At 39.9% G+C, this 25,055-nt stretch overlaps 1 protein-coding gene across 8 annotated transcripts in view; it reads left to right on the top strand.

The window, feature by feature from the left end:
• Znf148 (zinc finger protein 148) overlaps positions 1–25,055 on the top strand; it is a 122,441-nt gene that overhangs the window by 69,053 nt on the left and 28,333 nt on the right. For all 8 annotated transcript variants that reach the window (XM_075965878.1, XM_075965816.1, XM_075965825.1 and 5 more), the window contains 3 exons: positions 7,040–7,165; positions 17,864–17,987; positions 19,243–19,326. In XM_075965878.1, the coding sequence (XP_075821993.1) occupies positions 7,040–7,165; positions 17,864–17,987; positions 19,243–19,326 (334 nt within the window). The remainder of the gene's footprint in view (positions 1–7,039; positions 7,166–17,863; positions 17,988–19,242; positions 19,327–25,055) is intronic.

Below are 25,055 nucleotides of genomic sequence, written 5' to 3'. Positions count from 1 at the left end.
CCAGGTTTCCCCACTGTAAGTTAATGACTTTTGTTGTAATTGTCAAATTATCTTTGAAGAGATACATGACACACCGTGTTTAACATTTCAGTAGGATTATAATCCAGCACAGCCATTGCCTGTTTGTTCACTCATATGGTTCCAGGCTGAGCCTTGAGGGAGTCTTCCCCTCATGTGGCTCCTTTTGCCATATTCAGACCCTTTTTCATGCACTTGAGTTTCTGACACCACGGTGCTATAGTTTTCACCACATACTCTCTGTTTTTTCCTGTCCTAGATGTGGAATCAGCTATTTCCTAAATAGTCATTGTTTGTTATAATTGGATAAGGATAAATAGAAACTAAGTTCTGGGTGCTGGATGCAGTGAGTGTCATTCCTTCTTGGTGATCTCAGCCGACAGAGCTAGGAAGCACAGGTATGTCTGCTCACCCACACGTGTGTGCAGCATTTACACGAGTGCCTTTATTGTGATGGGGACGTGCATTTCTATGATGAGAGTGGATGGAGGAGGAGGAAAAGAACATGACTGAGGTGTGTCTAAATCAGCTGTCACTTTGGTGTGGGACTGAGGACTTGGAAGAGTTTTTCCTGTGTTGGTTACATTTAATATTTACTTCATCAAAATTCAAAATGAAGTAATTTAAAGTTTTATCTTAATATATAAAAACATAAGAGCAATAATATACTATCACCAGTAGAAAATGCCATGTTTGTTAAATGTTAAATAAATATCACAACTCATTGATTAACAAGTGCATTAAGGCCGGGCGATGGTGGCGCACGCCTTTAATCCCAGCACTCGGGAGGCAGAGGCAGGCGGATCTCTGTGAGTTCGAGACCAGCCTGGTCTACAGAGCTAGTTCCAGGACAGGCTCCAAAACCACAGAGAAACCCTGTCTCGAAAAACCAAAAATAAATAAATAAATTAATTAATGAATAAATAAATTAAAAATTTAAAAAAAAAAAAAGAAGAAAAAAATCGAAGCCGGGCGGTGGTGGCGCACGCCTTTAATCCCAGCACTTGGGAGGCAGAGGCAGGAGGATCTCTGTGAGTTCGAGGCCAGCCTGGTCTACAAGAGCTAGTTCCAGGACAGGCTCCAAAACCACAGAGAAACCCTGTCTCGAAAAACAAAAAAAAAAAAAAAAAAAAAAGAAGAAAAAACAAAAGTATTATAAGTAATAACATCTTTGTTAATAAAAGCCTTAAAAACATTTTTGGATTTGTTTATATTTTATACTTTTGAGTATTTTTTCCTACATGTATGTTTTTGTGCCACATGTATGTCTAGTATCCATGGAGGTCATAGAGTTGGAACTGTACTTATAAGCAGTTTGAGCCACTGTGACATTGGAATCAAACCCAGGTCCTCTGTAAAGCAGCATATGCTCCCAAACACTGAACTATTGTTTTTTTCAGTTCCAGTCTTTTTGTTGTTGTTTTGGTTTTGGTTTTAGTTTTGAGACAATATTTCTTTATGTTGCCTTAGAAATTGCTCTGTAGACCAGGCTGACTTTGAAATTAAAGAGATCCACTTGTCTCTGCTTTCTGAGTTCTGGGAGGCACCACCATGTCTGGTCTTGTTTCGTTTTAAAAATCTTCTCTCTTTCTCTCTCTCTCTCTCTCTCTCTCTCTCTCTCTCTCTCTCTCTCTCTCTCTCTCTCTCTCTGTGTGTGTGTGTGTGTACACCTCTGTAAATTTCTGTGCACCATGTGTTTGTAGGTGCCCTTGGAGGCCAGAAATGTCTGATCCTCTGGAACTGAGGCACAGGTAGTTGTGAACCACCTGATGTAGGTGCTGGGAACCAAACCTGGTTCCTTTCCGAGAGAAGTTAGTGCTCTTAACTTCTCTACAACCCTGAGAAAATAACTTTCATAAAATTAAACATTTTATGAGAAGTGAGTTGTGCATTTTTGTAGCTTTCATCATAGCCTGACTCAGTATAAAATGTTTAGATTCTATACTTGCTAATGCACCCAGACTCTGATCCTGCCACCTGTTAAACAACCATAGACTGATACTGTACTCAGGAAAGTAGTGTTGTGACAGTTGTTTGATCAAGAAATACTACATGAAGAGTGTGTCACCACCCTCCAGGAGTCTTCCACTCTTGAGAGTCATTGATGTGAATGTAGTAAAACACTTATTGGAAGTGTGCTATTGAGCCAGGCCAGAGCAGTTGCCGTGCGGCAAAGGAGAGGACTTGAGTTCATGCAGTGTCATGGAGGTTAGAAGAATGGAGTTTTCAACTGAAGTGGTCAGCAATGCTTCATTAAGACAACTTGATTAACTCACTTCATTCACCTTGTCTGGTTAACTATAAGATGCTGACATTGGAGCAGCATTTACATTTATAGCAACAAGTATCCTTGGGATTCTGCAGCTTCCTCACAGTCAGATATGGTTTATAAGAGTTTGCATACAGTCGTGGGTCAGGCAGAGGAGAAGGTGTGATTCGTAAGCCAGAAACCTCTGTTCATCAGTGTGTGCATTTACCTTTCTACCCTAATCTGTAGCTTTGGGAGCTTAGCATTTGAAATCTTCCTGCTGGCTGACTGTAACTAGTTCTGTCAAGTGTCCAGAGTCAGCCTGTAGCTTTCCTTTCCTTCCTCTCTCCTCCTGTCTTACACCTTAGATATCTCCTTTCCTGTATTCCATAAGCATCTCAAATGGTGTTAGCATTCTTTCTTCAGCCCAGTATATTTGCAGTACCAGTAATTGTGTCATAGCTTTCTTTGCATGCTTAATATTTGCTATACTTGTGATCATCTTGTTTCAGATGTGTTCTAGGCAATGCTTTGGGACAGGTTCCTTCTCTTCCTTTTTGCTTAGCTGTATATTACTTTTACTGTCAGCATAACTTTGGAATCAGTTATTTGTTTGGATTATAATTATAATTATATATGGATTATACTTACAAAATCTTTGACTTTAAGAAGAATATTAAGCAGAAAAGTTTGGGTTCATAAGAATGTATAGCAGACACTGCATTGCATTTCTGAGAAGAGCAATAGGAGCTGATGGAGCCAGAGGTGAGGCGGTTGTAAAGAGGTGTTGAAACAGCAGAACCTTGGGGATGGGTGGGGGAAGCCATTAACAGAGAGGGAAGTTGAAAGGTGCTTTTCTTAGTAGATAAAACAATAAATGAGAATTCAAAAATTGAAAGTTGACAAGAATATTGTGCTTCAGATGTGTTTGCTAGTAGATCACAATAAGTCATGAAGGCTGGGATTAGTAGCTGGTTATTGATTTGTTGCCAACAAGGCAGTATTATTATCTTGTTCCTCACTAGAGAAGCAGTTTATAGTAATGTGTTTACAGAAAGCTCATAATGAGATGATGCCTTACGTTAGCAGAGTTGGTGGCATAGCTAGATTTGTATGTAGGGTGTTGGGAACAAGAAAGAAGGGACCAAAATGATCTCAAGGAGTTGGTTATCTTCATTCTGGGAGATAGGGAGAGGAGAATAAGTGAGCATTTCTAGACCTCATTAATATGTCAGCCAGTGTCTGTGTCTGTTACATTATTAGCGTTACTGGGGACAAAGTTGGGGAGGAAGGCAAGTTGTGAAGTAAAAATTAGAAGGAATAAATACTGACAGAGTTGTAAATCTAATTAAGTCTCTTGTTTTATCCATGAAACCTGTCAAGTTGCCATCTTTTTCTAATTCTCTCTTTGCTGTTTTTCCTTTGTACTGTTTCATTCATTCATTTAGTTAGAGAATGACGTGCTGTCTTCAAGTATTAGGTTTTTGTTACGCGCCAGAACTATGCCATTTGTACATTTAAAGACTTGGGAAAAAGATATTTCATATAAGAATGTGTTCTTCATATCTAGAGTGGGCACTTCACACATAAGAGCTCAGTAAGTTTTTGTTTTATTCTTTAAACTTGACTGAATTTGGCACCAAACAGGCACTTAGTAGCAAGTAGATGAGTACAAAATAGAGGAAATTACAACAAAAAGTGTTTTTGTGTGTACATGTCATCTTTAAATAGTAAGACATACCTACTAATAGATAATTGAAATAAGTTTTAGGAAAAAATGTCATTTTGTACTCTGAACTTGAATTAGATTATTTATGTTCAAGCTTGTAAGAATAAAAGCTACATTTGAGACTGTAACAGAACCACTTGGAAGGGAGGGCAATTAGTGGGATGCGTAGGACTCGGGGGACTCAGACCATGAGAAGAGCAGAGAGTTTAGAGTTTTAGGTGGTGACACACTTGGGTTTGATTGCTGGGTTTTCGAGCCAGTCACACTGATATTTCTATACCGAAATTCAGGCTGTGAGGTAGCCACGGGGATGCTTTAAGGGGAATGGATGACATGACTAAACTCAAACTACAGGGAACACCAGCTAACAGAAGTAGCAGTGAAAAGCCCAGAAGGGAAAGTTGTTATCCTCACACTAAGAGGAGGATCCGTTGAGGTTCTTACAGCAGTTTAGGTTTGAACAGAGAACAAGAGCATAATGACATGACAAGACAGTCATGGTCACGGTGTACTCCTGCCCGGCATTGACCTTTCCTTGCCTGGGCGGAGTCTGAGGTGCTCTGGCCTTTTATCGAAATTGTGTGAAGTCCCTTTCCCAGGAAATCATCTTTCCCCTGCCACTGGCACTTTGGGCTTTGGCTGTCCCCTTCCCTGGCATGAGATTTCTGGGGAAATAGCATTTTCTTGGAGCCAGCGTTTGAATGGTCTCATAGGCAGTGAGAGCTACCTTGTTCTTGTCAAAACACTTAAATCATTAGCACCTTTTGTTTACTTGGATGATTTTCAGAGACTTTTGCTGTATTTTACGGCATAATTTCAGAAAAATTTGTTTTCATTTTAAGGAGAAATTTAAAAGGTTGTGGTGAAGAGGGGGTTGACTGAGCATCCTCGTCCGATGAGAATGGTCTCTTCCAGTGTGTGTTAAAGACAGGACAGCAGTGTTGACATTACTATATCTCCTGGACTCTGGTTTTCTGATTATTATATAGTAAGCATTATTTCTTGGGTAAAACTATATACAATTTCATAATTACATATTTGGTAATGATTTGTTGAAAAGGCTAGGAAGAAAGTGGCTACTAGTCTGTAAAAATGTTGAGCATTGGAAGGGGAAACAAAAAATGTTGAGCATAAAAACATTGTTTTCATTATTTGATTTAGTTTTCTTTTGATATGATCAGTTTTTAGAATTTTATACTGTTTTCTTAAAAAAGACATCAAGATGTAAATGTAGACATAAGTCCCTGCTGTTGTGTTGACTTGTTGGAACCTAACCTTTCTTGTGTTGTAACCTCAGTGTTAGTTCCTTAGTGTGAACACTGTTAGATCTTACAAACATCCCTGTCCAAGACCTCATTCATCTCTTTTTTTCCCTCTGGTTCAGTGAAGTTCTCAGCTTTATCTGCTCTGGTTTTGTTTCTCAGCAGCCTATCAGCTCTTCAACACTCTGCATAGTTTGTTGCACATATGCATACAGTCACTATATAGGTTCAACAAAAGATGGGAATACAGTTTTGGGGTAGGTGGTCACAAAAGACTTTTATTTAAGCATGACAAGCAGAAAGTAGGGAGTTTTTTGTTGTTGTTGTTGTTTTTTTGTTTTTGTTTTTCGAGACAGGGTTTCTCTGTGGCTTTGGAGCCTGTCCTGGCACTAGCTCTGTAGACCAGGCTGGTCTCAAACTCACAGATATCCTCCTGCCTCTGCCTCCCAAGTGCTGGGATTAAAGGCGTGCCCCACCATCGCCGGGCAAGTAGGGAGGTTTTATTCAGTGTGCACACCCAGGTAGAAAGATATACAGAGGTCCAAAGCTAAGCCTCGTGTTTTGAGCACTGCCCAGAACTTTAGAGTTAGAGGAATCCCGTGTAGGAAATTAAAGATCAGCTGTCCTGTCATGGTACGGTTCTCCCATCGTCGTCTTAGCTCTACTTGGTCTTGAAGAAGTGTCTTGCTTACAGGGATGGGGTGGTTATGAGGATAAGATTACTTCAGCTCCAGGGGACTCTGTCCTCTGAGGATATGCTGTCCTGGGTATCTACGGTGACACAGAAGAAAGGGTAAGGACAATGATTTATCTATGCCATCGACCATCCAGGAGATGAGACAGATTACACAGACACTTCAGAAGTAAAGGTGACAAACAAAATCAGAGTAGAGAAGCCAGGCTTTTATCCTGAATTTAGTCACTTCGAAGCCCAAATGAGGAGTCGGCACATTTTGGCAAAGGTGGTTTCAGAGTGCCTGCTACAGTCCTCCCTTGTGTATGGTTGCCCTCAATCTTGAGATAACTAGGACATCAGCTAATCTAATCTTGCAGGTTGCCTGGGCGAATGATAAGCAGTATGTATGAAAGGGCAGACCCTAATGACAGAACATATAGGTAAACAGAACAGGGTGTTTCTGTCTGAAAATAGGAGTGTCACTGTAGAGAGTCATTTCTATGGGAGCCACACTTGTTACAAGCATGAGTATGAATTCTAGTGAAAGGAATTTAGTGTCAGGTAACTATGCATAACTTCCTGGCTGTAGTTACACTTAAAAGGGTTAACCCAAATGACTTTGGATTTGTTACTGATTTTAAGACAAGGCTTTGCTGTGTAGCCTGGTGTGCCTCAGCCTCATGATTCCTTCCCTTTAGCCTCCCAAGTGTTGGAACTACGGCATGTGTTACCGTACCATTTCAGTTCTGATACCCACCCCACACCCCTTGTCTCTGCACAGTTTTTCTCTAACATTGTGGACTCTAACAGAGTGGACTTTGTCCTGGTTGGTTTGATTTGGTTCCCGTGTGTAGGGAGAAGGGACAGATGACAAGGAGTTGATAGCAGTAAACATTTTTGACTAAATTCAGACAATTTAAGAAGTATAGAATGAGTAGGCAGAGTCTACTTGGAACCCATCCTCAAGTTTAATTCTGTCTGCCCTGTGGGTGATGTCCCTAGCACCCCCAAACACCCCTCAGGTTATTCTGTTAGAAGCTGTACTTCTGCACAATGCACATTGGACTTTATGCATTTCTAAAATCAGCTTTGTTTTTTTTAAACAGATAAGTGTAAAGCAGGAAATTACTTTTACTGATGTATCTGAGCAACTGATGAGAGACAAAAAACAAGTCAGAGAGCCAGTAGACTTACAGAAAAAGAAGAAGCGGAAACAACGCTCTCCTGCAAAAGTAAGAGAATGTGTTAAGGTGTGGTCACTAACCTTTTAATTTTAAACTGTTGGATTATCTTGTGGGCAGGAACCTATTTGGACTTTAAGCCAGATGCAGAAGTCTTAACATGGTTTAGTACAGTTGGTGTGCTATCCCAGCTTCCGCAGGAGGGATAGAGAAGAGAGATACGTACGTACTTGTGTAGATGTGGTGGGCCACGACTTTTAATTTCTCTTTCTCCCACCTGTATCCCTTTTTTTCTGAAAGTGAATTTCTGTGTTTCCATATCGCCCTTGTATTTAAAAACTAACATGATATATAGGTTCTGACTTGTTCATAATTTAATACAAGTGTTAATGTTTTGTGAAAGTTTACATTGATTATTCATCAGAGACACCTTTAATAGAATGTATGCTCCCTGAGGGCAGAGACCTATTTTATCTGTATCAAAGGGTCTGAAGGGGGAGGCTTAAATGAACCCTGAATATTTTGTGGCTCAAGGAATGGGTTGGTAATAAAAGCTTTTAGGAGTTGGTCTGCTTTTCTGTGTTTTTCTCTTGCAGTGGCAATGTCTTGATGTTCCCTAGTATGTAGTATTGGCCATTCATCTTCATAGTTACTTCTCCCATGCTTTTACCCTATGGAGTAAGGAAGCGACTCCTCCATCCCCTTTTTAAAAACAGGATCTTATATATCCAAAGCTAGCCTTGAACTTAATTTATAGCCAAGAATGACTTTGTGTTTCTGATTCTCCTGCCTCTACCTCTTAAGTGCTAGGATTACATAGGAGTGTGTCACCATGCATTGTGTTAGACAGTGCTGGATACTGAACCCAGGGTTTGATGCATGCTGCACAAGTGCTTTGCATCCTGAGCTACATCATTAGTTCCCCGTTTAAATATCATATTACAATATGATTTTTTTTCAAGCAGGGTCTCAATATGACCTGGACTAAGCTGGGTTTAAACTGGAATCTTCCTACCTCTACCTCCTGATTATGAATTACATGAATTACAATGCTGATTCAGTAGCAGGATCTTTTTGATGGCTACTTACTGTATTTTTATTTAAAATCATAATCATTATTGTGTACAATTATATACTATAGTGGGCTAGAGCAACCAGTACAAGAACAGATTGCTAAAGTTTAGCGGTTTTGTGAGCCAGTTGATAATGGCATTGTTATCTATTAGCATTAACCATGGTGGGGATGTTTACACCATGGAGATGGGAACTGCTTCCTGCTCCTCATTTCTCATTGTTAGAACACTCCTTGCTACTGTCTTAGGGATATAGAACATATGCCTATTGTATCAAAGTTTAAAAATTATAGTATAAAATAATTGAGTTTTATTTCTTTTTTTTTTTAAAGATTTTATTTATTTAGTATGCAGTGTTTAGTTTGTGTGTATGCCTGCACACCAGAAGAGGGCACCAGATCTCATTACAGATGGCTGTGAGCTACCATGTGGTTGCTGGGAATTGAACTCAGGACCTCTGGAAGATCACTCAGTGCTCTTAACCTCTGAGTCATCTCTCCAGCCCCTCAAGTTCTATTTCTAACAGATTTTGATTCTCTGCCATAGTTCTGTTTTCAAAATTTAGTGGATTTGTGTAAATGTAATTTTCTGATTTTTCAACTGTACAGTCTGTTTAACCTATTTTTGTACTAAAAGTTAACAACAGTAGTCTTTTGTTTTTATAGTGCTAGGGATCTCTCTCTCTCTCTCTCTCTCTCTCTCTCTCTCTCTCTCTCTCTCACACACACACACACACACACACACACACACACACACACACACACACACGTCCTTGCTCATCCTGGGCAAGAATTATACCATTGAGCTATATTTTCAGCTTTATAAAGTTTTATAAACATTTTTCTTAGCTATGCACTTGGCCTCTGTAGCTTACCATGAAGTCACTCTGTGTTGGAATCGCATTTCTTTGTTTTGGGTCATACTGAATTTATATTTCTTATTTGTTTGACATTTTGTGTTTCATTTTATGGAATCCTTTTTCTCCCTGATCCCCTTTCTTGTTTTTCTCAGTGATTGTGATTTGTTTTTATTGTTATTGTTCTTTACATCAACAAATCAAATTCCTCAGTAATTTCAGGGTTTGTGAAAAGTTAACTTCTAAAACTGCAATAATAGTTGATTGTTCTACTTTGTGCTCACTTGTTTACATATGGGGGATCTGTTTTGAGAATTTAAGATTTATTTATTTTTTATCGTGTGCATTTTTTTATTGTGTAGATATGAGTGTCACATGAATGCTTGGTGCCTGCAGAGGCCAGAAAAAGGCTTTAGAGCTGCTGTGGACCTGTAGTTATAGGTGATTGTGAGCCACCATGTGAGCATTAAGAACTGAATCTGGGTCCTCTGGAAGACTCTTACCTCTGTTTCAAGATTTTAAATCTATATATATGCTAAGTTATATATTTTCCTAGATATTTTATTACCGCGCTTTTCTGGTGCTAGTCTGTAGTTTAATTCTTTTTTTTTTTTTTGAAGGATTTACTTTCATTGTTTTAATTTTATAAAACTTTGATCTATTTTATTTATAGGAGTATTTTGCCTCAGCGTATGCATATGCATTACATACATGCCTGGTATCTGTATTGGATCCTCTCCTGGGACTGGAGTTATGGATGGCTGTGAGCCGTGTGGGTGCTGGGAACCAAACCCAGGTCCTTTGCAAGAGCAACAAGTGTTGTAAACTACTGAACCATCTCCTCAGCCTGTTGTTGTTATTGTTGTTGTTGTTGTTATTATTATTGTGGTTTTTTGAGATGTGGTTTATTGAGATAGGGTTTTCTTTAACAACCTTGGCTACTTTCTAGTCCAGACTGGCCTCAGACTCAGAGATCCACCTGCTTCTGCCTCCTGCGTGCTGGGATTAAAGGCGTGCATTACCACACTTGGCAGTTATTTTTTGATTGTGTATGCGGGCACGCACACGTGCTTGCTTGCTTATGAATGCTGTTACTCTTGGAAGACAGAAAAGGATAATAGATTTCTTTTTTATTAAAGATATTTATTTTATGTATATGAGTACTCCATCTACATATGTGACTGTATGCCAGAAGAGGGCATCAGATCCCACTATAGGTGATTGGTTGTGAGCCATCATGTGGTTGCTGGGAATTGAACTCAGGACCTCTGAAGAACAGCCAGTGCTCTTAACCTCTAAGCCATCTCCCCTGCACCAAAGGATATTAGATTTCCTGCCACTGGAGTTATAGGTAGTTGTGAGCTGCCTGCTTGTTACATATAGTGGGCAAAAAAAAGTGTGGCTAATTGATTTGCAGTTTCCCAGGGGAGTGGTTGCTTTGTAAGCTCCCCGCTCACAACTGGCGGTCAAACCCAGGCCCTCTGCAAGAATGGTGCAAGCTTTTAACCACTTAACCCTCCAGCAGTCCCAATTTAATACCTTCTGAGATTCTCACTGACGTCCAGATTATTACTGTCCAGTAAAGAATTACCCAGAACCTTTTGTGATGTGCTGTCTAGGCCTTTGGTGGGTGTGAGGAGAGTGCTGAGGTTCACACCCAGTGCCTAATCTGTGGTAGACAGGTGCTTTACTTCTGAGTTATATTCGCAGACCTACTGAGGCATTTCTCAAAACACATTGTATATTCAGAGTTTTGTTTGTCTAAGTCAGTTTTTTGACGATTTCTAAAAGCACCACCAAGGTATTTTGTCCTGATCAATGTAGTAGCCAGATGAGAGACAACCTGTTCTAAGTGCAGTATACGCAGGACAGCATTTCAGGGCAGTTGTTTTAGGGAGGTCTCAGAAAGTGAAGTACTGTAAATAATACAGAGCTGATAGAAGTGAGAATAACAAAAATCGTTACTTTAACATTGTTCACAACAGCTGAGCGGTGGTGGTGCACACATTTAATCCCATCACTCAGGACGTAGAGACAGGCAGATTTCTGAGTTTGAGGACAGCCAGGGACAGACACACACACACACACACACACACACACACACACACACCTTGTTTCAAAAAAATTCTTCACAGCAGGGAGTGGTGGCATATGCTTCTAATCCCATCACTTGGGAGGCAGAGACAGGAGGATCTCTGTAAGTTGGAGGCCAGCCTGCTCCACAGAGTGAGTTCCAGGACAGCTAGAACTGTGTAGAGACCCTGTCTTAAAAAAGGACAAAAAAACAAACAAAAATTGTTCTTACATGTTACATGTAGTGGACAGAGAACTGTGTGGCTACTTTTGACATTGATCTGCAGTTTTCCAGATGAGCGATTTTTTTGTGTCTGAAATGTTAGAACTTTGAAGTGTAACCCAGTTTTTTCCCATCTCTTCAAAAGTGTGTTAGTGCCATAGTTCAGGTATTTTATGTAAGTAACTTATTCTGCCATTTTCACATGAAGACAGACAAGTTTATCTTGGGTTTATAGTTTATAAATCAATTCATTGATTGAAGTTTTTTGACAATTTTTAAATTTCTCAAAGTTCAAGATGTTGTGTATGCTAAGAAAGTGTTTATGACTTTGGGGAAAGTTGTCAGAGGGTGAATGTTTAGAAATAATAAGTAGTAGATGGTGTGAGAACTAGAATTCATTATCTTTAAAGGGCTAGTCTCCTTCATAACCTTTTGCAAACCTTGGTCTGCCCATCCCCAGTATCTGTAGCCTATGCTGTCATTGTGTCAGATTGGATCTGGTGAACAGATCAGAGCTCCCATCAGGTTAGCTGTGGTGGTGGCACATTGCTCCGCCATCATCAGCTGCTGCAGACAGCAAGCGGTAGTTATGTTGTGAACCTTTGCCATCTTAAAGTAGATGAAATGCTTTGTAACTGGGTTGAGGACTAGTATCTAGATTAAGGGATTTTCTCCATTGTGAAATAATCTGTTTATGAAAATAGAGGAAACTGTAGTCACTTTCTCTTTCAAATGTCAGATTCTCTTTTGGGTGAGAGATGTAAAGAGCTGCTTTGATTGAAGTAGATTGGTTTAGAACCCAGAGCCTCATGCATGCCAGATAGGTGCCCTACTTACTGCTGAAGTACCTACTATGCCCCAACCACAAATATTTCATTTAATCAAAAATCACCCTCTGGTGTCTCAGTGCTGATGTAAATAAACCTTTGAAATCACCTATATAGTGAAAGAGCTGTGTGAGGAGACTGTTCTTCCCCTCACGGTGGAGACTTGAGCATTGTATTTTGGAAGTGCCTCTGCTTGCTTCACTGTCTCATTCCTTAAGGACAGGCTACTCATTGTTACATTGCTGAATCTGTGGGCTACTCAGCATCACTTTGTTTTGCCCCTTTAAATCTGCATTGTTCTGTATTACAGATAGCTAGAGTTGTTAGAAGTCTGTGGAGTCTGTCAGTGGTTCAACACCCCACCTCCCAGGCTCTGTTGCTTGCCTGTGGCACATTTTCCAGGTACAGACATCTAGGTTCCATCTGTGAAGATTCTTACTTGCAGGGAGGGGAGGCAGGAGCGGGGAGGTATGTATATATACATGAAAAGAATGTTATGTGATTATGATGTACATGTAAGCTGAAGACTCTTAAATCTTGATAAATGAAGTATTGCCATTGACTTTTATTACCCTTTATGAGATGTTTTCCAGCTCAAAAGAATTTTGTTATTATTTCCTTAACATTCATGGATTCTACAAAGTGTTTTAATAAAATTTAATATTCTTGTAATCAGGTAGTATAGACAATTGCTAGGCTTTTCAAACCCTTTAGTAATCAACTAAGAAAAGCAACATGATTTTAATTACATCTATTTTGTTGTATTTCTCCCTTTCATTTAATAAATAATTTGAGTGCTCAGTCTCCTGACGAGCTAAGGAAAGGAAGTGGGTTGTTTTTAGAGCCCCTAGGAGGTCTGAGTAGGAGCTAATTGTTTAGAGGACGCTGGACTCCTAAAGGACGGCATGTTACATACATGGATTATGAACCATACGGTCATCTTCCAGCAGTTTAGAGTATACCATTGGCCCAGGAAGAGAGTTAATGTGAAAAAAGTATTTTTTGTTATTATTATTATTATTAATTTTTTTTTTTGAGACAGGGTTTCTCTGTGTAGTTCTAGCTGTCCTAGAACTCACTCTGTAAACCAGGCTGGCCTTGAACGCACAAAGATCCACCTGCCTCTTCCTCCCAAGTGCTGGGATTAAATCCATCTGAAAAAAATACTTTAAAAGAAGAATGGATGTGTTAGACATTTGTCACACTCTTTTCCATGTCCCGTTGGTTTTTGGAAGAACTATCTTTGAAGATTAACTGAGACTCGAAATGAAAATAGGAAAGCAAACATAATGCTAACAAGAAAATGAAGGAAGAAAATTAGAAAAGTAGCATACTAGTAATCCATTAATCTGGTTTCCCCCAAAGAGTGAATGCATTGTGGAGAAATTGTTTTCCATAGAGGTGAACCATTAAGATTCTGATAGTGAGAAGAGGCCATCTTTTAGAGGCTATCACCTGTTTGTTTGCACTCGGGAAACACGAGGGACTTTTCTAAGACCAGTTGTCAGTGAGATGGGGTGACTGTCAGGAAGAAAATCTTGAAAGTCTCTTTCACATCCTCAGTTGTAAGTAAAACCTCTCATAATTGGTGAGGGTTTAAATCAGTGGTTCTCAACTTTTCTAATGCTGTGACCCCTTAATACAGTTCCTTATGTTGTGGTGACCTCCAACTATAAAATTTCCTTGCTACTTCATAACTGTAATTTTGCTGCTGTTATGATTGTAATGCAAATTTCTAATATGCAGGATATCTGATATGCAACCCCTGCAAAAGGGTCTTTGAACCCCAAAGGAGTTGTGACCCACAAGTGGAGAACCATTGGTTTAGATCATCTCTAAGTTCTCTAGGTTTGAATGACTTAAAGAGTGATGTCAGTTAATGTTGAAAGGTGTCATAAAGTCCATAGTCATTAGATTAAAATATGAACACATACAACGTGAAAAGCCATGTTTGTCTTTTGAGAAGAACCTTTTCTCATGGAGGAGTGTGATTGATCCCGGAGTGAAGTTTCTCAATTGAATAAGCAGAGTTTAGACCTTTGCTTGGTTAAAAAGTGGTGTATTACTAAGAGAGCCCTCCTCACTCCTAAGGCCCCTCCCATTCTCCATGTGTGTGTATGTACTAAATATATAAATAAGTATATGTGGTTCTAGCTAGAAATAAATTTGTCTCAAAATAAAAATAAATGATGAACCATGAGATTAGGGACACAGAATAGCTAGGAAATTTCATAAGATACCAAATAGGTTTTTTTACTGTAAAATCTTACTTTAACTCTGTTAGACAAATATGAAACTCACAAGAGTTGGTGGATGTTTAGATTACTGCTAATTTGTTCTCTTGGTAAGAGGAGAGCCTGACTTGCTCGGTCTGTGTAATGCACTGATTGTGCTGAAGTAGTGGTGATAGGAGGAAGCTCAAGCTACTGCTCTGAGAGTCGAGCTTGAAGGAGCACACCTGTAATTCCAAGCTTGGGACTCTGGACTCTGAACACGCTTGCCAGCAAAACAGAATCCCCAACCAAAACTAAAAACTGCTGTCTCCTATGTCCTAGGAATTAAAACATTAACCTCCAGCTTCTGCTGTCATGGTGATCATATGTCGAGTGGCGGGAAAGCAAAGCAAAAATATTTTTTGCTACTAATAACAAGCAAGACAGCTAATCTTTAGGGTAAATGTCTCAAATCATTGGATCACAAAACTTAAAAAGATCCTGAAAGGGTGTAAATAAGAATAAGCCAAATCCGCTAGAGAGATGGCACAGCAGTTAAGAGCATTGACTGTGGAGAACCTGAGTTCAATTCCCAGCAACCACACGCAGCTCACAGCCATCCATAATGGGGTCTGATGCCCTCTTCTAGCATGCATGCATATATGCAGACAGAGCACTCATTCATAAAATACATAAATAAATAAAAGTTTTATAAAAAGGATAAGTCAAGTGTATACTGAGGAAGACAGTTTGGCAGAATTAGTGTGCTGTTCCTTCCATGCCTGCACTTTGTCTTGGAATGCTCTCTCTTCTATGGTACCTAGTCAGTGGATGATCTGAAGGCCACTAGATGGACAAGTACATTTTTAGAAAACTTTTTGTTTTGTTTGTTTTTGTTTAAAGAATGAAGTATTGGGTTGTGAGGGCTATTTGGTATGGGTAGCAGATAGCTAACTCTGTCAGTGATAGGTGTAGAATCCACTGTGCCCCAGACTCCACGTTTGGATATTGGGATTACAGCAGTGAGTGAAACAGGCAAGTTTGTGTGGATACATTTCAAACAGATTGCAAATAGGAAAAGCCATTGATGCTTGTTTGTGGCAAGGTGGATTTTACTCTAACCTTGTAAACAAAAATATTTGTTACACTGGCCTCACAAAGGAAAAGAAAATTTAATTTAAAATGTCTGAGAGTTTGATATTTGTACTTGAACTTATAAATATGATGGATTGGTTTTAGTGTGTTTGCCATAATAGTAGTGGTGTCTGTTTCATCTGTATAATTCTACGTTGAATTAAGACTTGAATGAAGATAGCATGATGACTTCCAGTGCTGAAAATAATTACCCAGAACTCCTAACTGTCCGTAAAGGGTTATATCCGCTTCTCAGAATGCAGCATAGGCCAGAGCTATGCCTACAAGGCCTTTTCTCCCCGTTGCTATGCTGTAGAAAGCCATTGAACTGCCATGGCTTTTGGCACTCAGATCTTATTTTTATCAACCTATGTGAAAAGCAGAAAGCCTGGTATTATCATCTTATTTATTATATGTAATACTTAGCATCATTTTTTGCATATTTGAATCCTATTTTAAGAGGGTTTGTGTATTTTCTTTTTGTACAATGTTAATTTACATTATTATTATGTGACTTAGAGGAACTGAAAAAAAATTGAAACCTGACTGGCCAGAAATCAGACTTTTATTCTCACTGTCTGTTCAGGAAGCTGTGACACCCACTTCCAATCGCCTGCCAAATGTGTCCCTTCTATGTGTTGGGTGCATAGACTTGAAGCATTGTTGACCATGTTGGCAATTTGCCCAGAACCCAAATATCCTGTATAATTTGCATACTAATTATCATTGATTTGCATGTAGTATAGGCTGAACTGTCTCCCTGAATTTAAAGTAAAAAGATACTCCAAAGATTAAAGTCATTTTTCCTTTACTACTTCTCTTTTCTGGGTTGAAGAAGGGATCGTAGTTGTGTGTTTGTAGGCCCTAGTCAGTTTCCACAGTCCTTTGTCTTTTCTTAAGATGCTGTCCAGATCTCTCTTTCCTATGTTAGGCAATCTGTTGCCTGCCTGCCTCCCTCCTGTGTGTTAGAGGTGAAGTGTTGAGTTGTAACACGGGTCCCTTTACATAGCCCTGGATGTTCTGGAACTCTCTGTGAAGATCAGGCTGGCCTTGGACTCAGAGAGATCCGCTTGCATCGGCATTTGAGTGCTGGTTAGTGCGCCACCAGTCTTAGCTTACTTTCTGTAGGCTTTCACCTCCCAAGTTGTTTCCCGGCTCTGGCTCCTGCCTCCTGATCTGGTCCTGTCTTCCCTCTTTTCGCCCTCAAGTTCTTGCTGTGTAGCCCTTGGACTCTCTGTCCTCCTGCTTCAGGCTCCTCATGTCCATGACATCTGACATTCTCTCTTAGTTGTCTAAGCTTCTTCACTCATACTCTGCCACCTTTCCTCTCTCCTCAGTAAGGATAAAAGGAATCCCTTTTTCTTATCACTCTGCTATGTGTCTGACAGATAAAATGCTCACGCTGAGTAAGTTGTTGGTAAGGTAGAATTCACGAGATTGAAGGTGAGCTTTTATTGGTAACTGTCCAGCCCATACTCACAGTGTTCTTAATTGCAATATACTCAGGATGGTTAGGCTGGTTTCTTTTCTCCTGTCTTCCCACTGGTTTATGTGATGAGTGTTTTAGGACATGTTCAGCAGTGCTAGCTCTACAGTACCTTAGAGGTGCTAGATGAGACAAAGTACTGGGAAACTTCATTTTCTCCTTTCTAAAAAATAAGAAAATAATAACAGGTAAACTCTTACCTGACTCAAAAAATGTTTTAAGTCAGTACAGTCTATCCATTATTTTATGTGCTCAGTTCATCATCCTTTTTAATATGTAGTTATTAAAGATATACAAATATACATATTCATATATACATGTGGACACTATATTTAGATAGATAATATGGCTAGATGCTGTCTCTCTAGATAGTGTCCTTTTGTATAAAAAATTATGCTATGGGTTCTGAACCTTTTTGTGTTGAACAAATCCTGATGTTTATTTTATTCAAGTAGATAGAATTTCTCTGTTTACAATCACATAGAATTAAGTTGTATTGGTTTTCTGTGCTTTAGTTATTCTCAGTAATTGATTGATACCTGACTTTTCTCTCTGCATACCAGAGAATTTGAAATTGAAAATTAAACTGTGCTTATTCTAGCAGCTCCTTATGGGGACACTCCTCTGGTGGCCGGCAGCATGACCACGGAGGTGGCAAGTGCTTCAGGGTTTATACTGCCTTTACCTAATCTAAGTACACCGCACTTTCCTGCATTAAAGGTGCTGCTATTCTAATCTTTTCCAGATTATTTCTGAAGAATTTACAAGCTTCCAGTGACCATTGCTTATACTGTCCTTTTAAAACGTAGTATTTATTTACATTTTAAAAACTTTCTTTTGTTTTTGCCTTTTTTTTTAAACTAGATCCTTACAATAAATGAGGATGGATCACTTGGTTTGAAAACCCCTAAATCTCACGTTTGTGAGCACTGCAATGCTGCCTTTAGAACGAACTATCACTTACAGAGACATGTCTTCATTCATACAGGTATTGAACAAAAGTGGGCTTGTGGCCATTAAAATTATTATCATTGTTATTTTTATCTTCCTATAAATATCATCCAGTCTTTAGAACCTAGCTAACTTGGCATTGTCAATCAGAATTTGTAGACATACTATTAGGAGGAAAGCAAGAAAGACTTAAAATGAGAAGATAATTAGCATATATATATATATATATATATATATATATATAAAAGTCTTAATTGGGTACTTACTTGCCTTAAAGCACTCTATTTAACTAGAGAAACTGCTTAAGAATGTATTAAGAACCTGTCGCCCTCCTCTTTCTGTGCCAGGTGTATGACCAGCACAGGAAGTCAGATATTAGAAATGATAGCTAACAAAAGTAGAAGTTAAAAATTCTGAAATTGTTGAAAATAGAACTGAAGATTGATTCCACACCTTTGGAGAAGCTGCTGGAAATGTTAGATGACTTGGTGGGTAAAGGAGAGGGCAGTGAGGGAGAGTAGAAGAACCAGGACAGCGCAGTGATGGCCAGAAGCCAAAGGAAAGGAGATGCAAGGAGGCTGTTAGGAGTGCCCTGCCCTCAGAGGACAGAGGGTGTGGGGAAGGTTCACTGCTGCGGAGCGAACACCAGGAATCACCTCTGTGAAGGTCTGGCCACAGTGGGTGGGAAGGCATTTGAGACTTGAGACTGCTCTTGTAAGGTGTGGTGGGAGGTTGTCAGGGAGCATTGCAGCACTGAAGCAAGGCTTCCTGGTGGAACAGACCACCAGCACTCTGAGGTGAAGCGGGGCTCCAGCAGAGAGGGAGTGTTTCTAAGCCTGGGTTTCTCTCAAGGGTGTTTATACACTTGCGAACTCTGTGAAGAAAATAGGTAAAAGGGCAAAGAGGGATGGGATGGTCAGTCCTGGAGAACAGGGCAGGCTTGACTGCAGATAAGGAAGAGGAGATAACGTCAACACCTGAGGTGTCCTAGAGAATGCTTTCTTAACTTGTGTATACCTTTCATTTTCTTTCTTATTAGATTCTCTATTTTTTTTATTAGAAGGATGTAAATAAGGTTTTATTTTTGTATGATTATGGAATGTAAAAATTTAAATCCTGTAGGAAATTTTTGAGAGAAAATAGAACTGTTAATGAAAAAAAATTTTTTTTTAAAATCTTATGGTGTTTTAGAATTTTTCAAAATTTGGGCTTCTAAGACTTATCCTCAGAAGTAGTGACTTAAAATGTTGTTTTATTCATTAACTAATGTATGGATGTCAAATTATTTTAAGGCGAAAAACCGTTTCAATGTAGTCAGTGTGACATGCGTTTCATTCAGAAGTACCTGCTTCAGAGACACGAGAAGATCCATACCGGTGAGTGCGTCCTCCCTAAGATGATTGGCATCACATCAGACGGAGGGAGGGAAGGTGCCCAATAAGGCTCATGGCCTTTACCACCCTAGTCATTCTTTTTGCTTAAAACCATAAATTTCTGCTGCCCTTTTCTCTCTTGGTAAAGCAGTATTGCTATCTAGGCTTCAATTTTCTGTCCCAATGAATTCCTTTGAAATAGTTTCATAATAACGTAAATTACATATAAGGAGAAAACGTTCCTGAAATAACTGTTTCTTGAGCTAAGTAAAATTATCACTCATACCAATTAGCTTGTGGACAGTTGAATGGTTTGGAACACTGTATGTTGCCCTTTATATGGCTTACTGTGTCAAGAAAGTGACAGCTGCCAGTGTCTCCATCAGTGTTAATGATTTACAAACAAGTATTTTGGAAGATCACTTTTTAGTTTATGTGTTAAAATTTTAAGTCTTATTTTAAAGCAAGTGTATTTTTTAATAAATGTAAAACCAAGTTTTATAAGTGACTTGATTTGGTAGATTGTTGGCTTTTCTCCTTTGATATCCCTAAGCATTGTAAAAGATGTTTCTTTGGAACTGATTAAAAGTTTTTGGGGGACTAGAGAGAGCGTGCGCAGCGCAAAGTTGGTATGTCTGTAGAGTTTTATGTTTCAATGGAATTGAGAATGATGATGAAAATACAGTAACAGTGAAAAGGTTAAGCTCTTTAGATTTCTCTGGAGTACTACTCAGTTAAGTACCTGCCCCAATGTTATTTTGATGTAGTTTCATAGTGCATACAGAATTTGTGAACTGGGGTCCTTTGACACACTCTGCCCGGTAGAAACAGCCTTCATTGTCAGTAACTTCCCTGCATCTCTGTTGCCGCCAGAAAGAAGCCTGAAGTGGCTGTTGTGCTGCAGCGCAGTGCCAACTGTGCGCATGTCTGTTTGATTTTGAGACAGGGTCTTACTCTGTGTCTAAGATGGCCTGGATCTCAAGTCTGTCCTTATGCCTCAGCCTCCTGAGTACTGTATTATCATGCCTGGTTGGATGTTCTACTCTTTAAAATAACTGTTTTGTATATCACTAAGTAAACATCACTTTCATATATACAGTAAAGAAAGTGTGCAGATTTTTTTCCCTTTTTTTAAAAATTTATTTATTGTGTACACCGTAGTCTGCCTGCATGCATGCCCGCAGGCCAGAAGAGGGCACCAGATCTCATTACAGATGGTTGTAAACCACCATGTGGTTGCTGGGAATTGAACTCGGGATCTTTAGACAAGTAGGCAGTGCTCTTAACCACCGAGCCATCTCTCCAGCCCAGTGTGCAGATTTTTATTTGACTTAATAGTTAAATTGAAATTTCAATGCAATAATAAAACCATCAGATAAAAAGTGAAAGTACTTAAATATTTTCATGTGTTTGTTAGATTTTGATGATTTATTCATTCAACTAGTGATTGATCCTCCAATGTTTTTCAGGTACTAGGTATACACAGACTGTATGGAAGGGCCTTCTGTTTTCATTTGTTTTGGAGATAAGAGACATATAAATAAGCATAACAATTAACTGTTTCTTGAGTTACTCAGGGAAAGCCTTAGAAAAGCCACTGAGACCAAGTTAAAAATCTGTGTGTATGAATGAATGGATGAATGGAATCTGAAAAATGAGACATGTTTATTCTTATGTCACTTGACATATTCACATCGGTGAACTCTTACGGCCCTAGTCACATGTATGTAGTAGCTCTGTCCTGTCATAGTTTTATTCCTGACAGAACAACCTAGGGGAAAACCATTTATTCTAGCTTACAGTTCCAGCTGCAGCCTTCAGAGGCAAGACAAGGCAGCGAGAGAAGGAGTGCATGCATCCTGGTTCACACTCTTCTCTAGGATCCTCACGGAATGGAGCTCCTCACTTTAGGCCGGGTCTTACCGCAGCAGTTAATGTAATTAAGACAGTTCCCCCACAGACAGGCTCACAGACCAACCAGATCATTCTAAAGTGTGTTACATTGACTATTACAACTAAGTCAGACTTACTGATTGAAAATGCTTGTACTATGCTGGGGGGGGGGCATTTTGGATTTGAGTATGATGAGTAGTTCATTGAGAATTTACTAAATATCAGGTGCTATCATTTAGTCCTCACATGAGTTTTGAAAGGCAGGGGTATTAGCATCCCAATTTTGTCAGTCAGAAATGTATTAGGACGTGAAGAGAAGCTGAGGACTTCCTTAACTTTCTACAGTCTAGTAAATGATGTTGCCCAGACTACAGCTCAGGCTCTGTCACTAGGGACCAAGATGCAATCACTTAGCAAAATGAGCCAGGAAATAGAAATACAGCTTTGGGCTTTTTGAGTTTTTCTTCCTGTCACTCAGCCAGTTATGACTTAGCTTCTCTGTATGCTTAGTAACATCTGAAAGGAATGGAAAGCAAAGGCCAGAGTCCTTATGTTACAAAAACAGCTTAGAAGAACATAAGAACTCCAGAGGAATCAGAGCAAGGCAGAGTCACTAGGATTCCTGTTAAGAGCTCTCCCTCCCTCCCTTCTCCCTCCCCCTTTCCTCCTCCCTCCCTCCAGTCCTCCCTCTCTCTTTCTTTCTCTCTCTACACGTGTGCTACAGTACATACCTAGACATTAGAGAACAACTTTCCAGAGTTGCTTTCTTGTGTTCCATCTTGTTTTTAGGCGGCTCTCTTTTATTTCTGCTGCTGTGCTTTGTGTTCCAGGCTATTGTTCCCCCTTCCGTAGGAGGACAGGGATTACAGGAGTACACTGCTGCCTCTGGCTTTTGTGTGGTTTGGGGAGTCTGAACTCAGGATTCCAGGCTTGCCTTGCAAACACCCACTGAGCCATCTCCAGCTCTAGAAGTTTCTTCTGAAGACTCCGCTTTGTTTCATTATCTTTTCCTTTGCCAGTCCCCCATCACATTTCCTATCAGGAATTAATAAAAGGGGAATCAATTTCCTTTCTTTAGTCAGTTTAAATGTTTTAAAAACATTTAAAGACAGAAAAATACTTGTGTCTTCAAATCAGATTGCCTATTTTGGAATACATAAGAAAAATACTTTATGCTCTAATGTTCTGCTCTGCTTTCTGTTGGCTGTAATAAACACCACGACCAAAAGTGGCTTGGGGAGGAATAAGATCACTGAACTTTATAGGTTACAGGCCCTCATCAAGGGAGGTTAGGCCAGTAGCTTAAGGCAGAAGCCTGGAGTCAGGAACCGATGCAGAGACCATGAAGGAATAATGTTTACTGGCTTGTTCAACCACTTTCTATACAGCCCACACCTGCCCAAGGGTGGCACTGCCCACAGTGGGCTAAACCCTCCGGGCTCAGTCAGCAATAAAGGAAGGGCCCACAGGCCAGTTTAATGGAGGTAGGTCCTCAGGTGAGATTCCCTCTCACCAGTTATGTTTAGGTTTGTGTCAAGTTTACAAAAACTATGACATATGCTTATATGCTTTTCAAATGTTGATCAAGGAATGAGTTACCCGAGGTCAGCTGATGTGAGGTCGTGCAGTGAAGTGAACCGTCAGTTTTTATTTGTTCGCGGAGACAGGGTTTCTCTGTATAGCCCTGGCTGTCCTGGAACTCAGTTTGTGTTTTGTAGACCAGACTGGACTTGAACTCAAAAGATTCACTTACCTCTGCCTCCAGAGTGCTGGAATTAAAGGCATGTGCCACCAAATCTGGTTCTGAAGCATCGGTCTTTGGAGACTCCTCCTTGTTTGTCCCCTTTAGCATCCTGGTAGCCTCCTTACATTGCTCCTCCTGTTCCCTCACTGCCTTTCCCATTCTCTCCCATTTCTCCATTTGCAACATGAATAAAAATGTTACTGCCTTGGCTGATTTGACAAACACTTCGATATTTTCTGGGACTCTTAAAAGCCAAGACTATAGCTGGATTTGCTTTTCTATTTCAGACATTTAACCTGCCCTGGACTGGTTGTCATGTAAGCCTATTTCTAATACCGGGCTTGTCTGCTCAGCAAGGGGAAAATACTTTGTCAGCTAGAAACTAATCCCAGAAATTTTGGTCCTTCTAGACTAGAACCTTGAAAGCTTATGATATGAGTTTCCTTGGTGATTTGGAATTCCTGCTTGGGCATATGCTTCCATGATACTGCCACTGTCCTGTCCCTGCTGGCTTTACTTTTTGTAAGGTGCCATTTCCTTTGCTTTCACACAGAATCTGTAGAACAGGATGGAAAAGTGTGTGACGACTGTGGTCTTCTCAAGACAGTCCAGTCTTCACCATGGAGAGGAGGGATGGGAGAGTAGGAATCTTATGTAACAGTTTTTAATATTTTCTAAATTTTTTTAGTAAGTTACAGAATATCTCTTCTGATACTCAGTTTTAGCAAAGTATGGCTACCTTTCATAATGGTAGCAGTTTATTTCAGTAAAAATTGCATGAAGCCATGTCTGTTTATAGGGAAGTTGATATAAATACCCCCTTCCAAATTACAAAACTTTTGAAAGAAGTCTAATTATTGAGAATTATCTTTATTGACTAGGTTTGTTATTTCCGGGGCTGGCGAGCTGGCTCGAGTGGGTTAAGGCAACTACTGTGAGCCAAGCCTCACAGTGTTCCTTCCCTGGGACCTACATGGTGTGTGTGTGTGGGGGGGGGCATGGACTGATTTTCCATAGGGTGTCCTCTGACCACACATTTGCTGTGGTGTATGTGGCCCACCCCCAAATAAATAAATAAATAAATAAATAAATAAATAAATAAATAAATAAATGTATGTATATTTTAAAATTGGGGTATTCTTACACATATTTTTTAATGAATACAGTAAGTAGATGTGATGACACACCTCTGATCCTATCACTTGGGAGGTGGAGTCAGAAGCAGGAATTCCTTAACTCTACAGTAAGTTCAAGGCCAGTCTGAAGATAACTCTTTATAAACAAAACAAACAAAAATATTTAAGAAACATTGGAAAATGTTGATCCACTTCTTGATGATGACATATTAACAAGCATGGTAAGTAGCTGGGCTGTGTGAGACCCTGTAACAAAAACAGAGTAACAGAACTTACCAGTGGCTTGGGAGAAATAGGTACGACACCCAAGCCTAGGGAGCAGCTTAGGAACGTAAGCCGTCGCTTAGCTTGGGCTGTGCACACAGTTTCTAACAATGCCCTTGGTAGTCTGAGCCCCTCACCTGCCTGTCCTGCCCACGTGTACCTCCAGTTCTAACAGTACCTTGTATAACAGGAGGAAGGCTTGCTTATTCATCCCGGCTACCCAGAACCGAAATAATCACACAGAAACTGAATTAATTAAATTACTGCTTGGCCCATTAACTGTAGCTATTATTGGCTAACTCTTACATCCTAATTTGACCCATATCTATTAGTCTGTATATCACCATGAGGCTGTGGCCTACCAGCAAAGTCTCTGGAGGCTCCATGGCGTCTTTCCCACGCTTCCTTCTTCCTCCTAGCATTCCATTTAGTTTTGCCCACCTACCTAAGTTCTGCCCTATCAATAGGCCCAAAGCAATTTCTTTATTCCTTAATGGTAATCACAGCCTACAGAGGTAAATCTCACATCAGTACCTAGCAGGCGTCCCCCACACAAACCTACACCAAGCAGCACCCACCCCAACCAAGTGTCTCGTGTAGCCTATGCAGGCCTCATGTGTACCATATAGTCAATGAGGACCTTAAAATTCTGATCTTCCTGCCTCCACCTGTAGAGTCCTGGTCTTGGAAACCTG

The sequence above is a fragment of the Microtus pennsylvanicus genome, chromosome 1 (genome assembly GCF_037038515.1).
Source record: "Microtus pennsylvanicus isolate mMicPen1 chromosome 1, mMicPen1.hap1, whole genome shotgun sequence".
NCBI classification, from domain to species: Eukaryota; Metazoa; Chordata; class Mammalia; order Rodentia; family Cricetidae; genus Microtus; species Microtus pennsylvanicus.
This window is presented reverse-complemented; position numbering and strand designations above follow the sequence as displayed.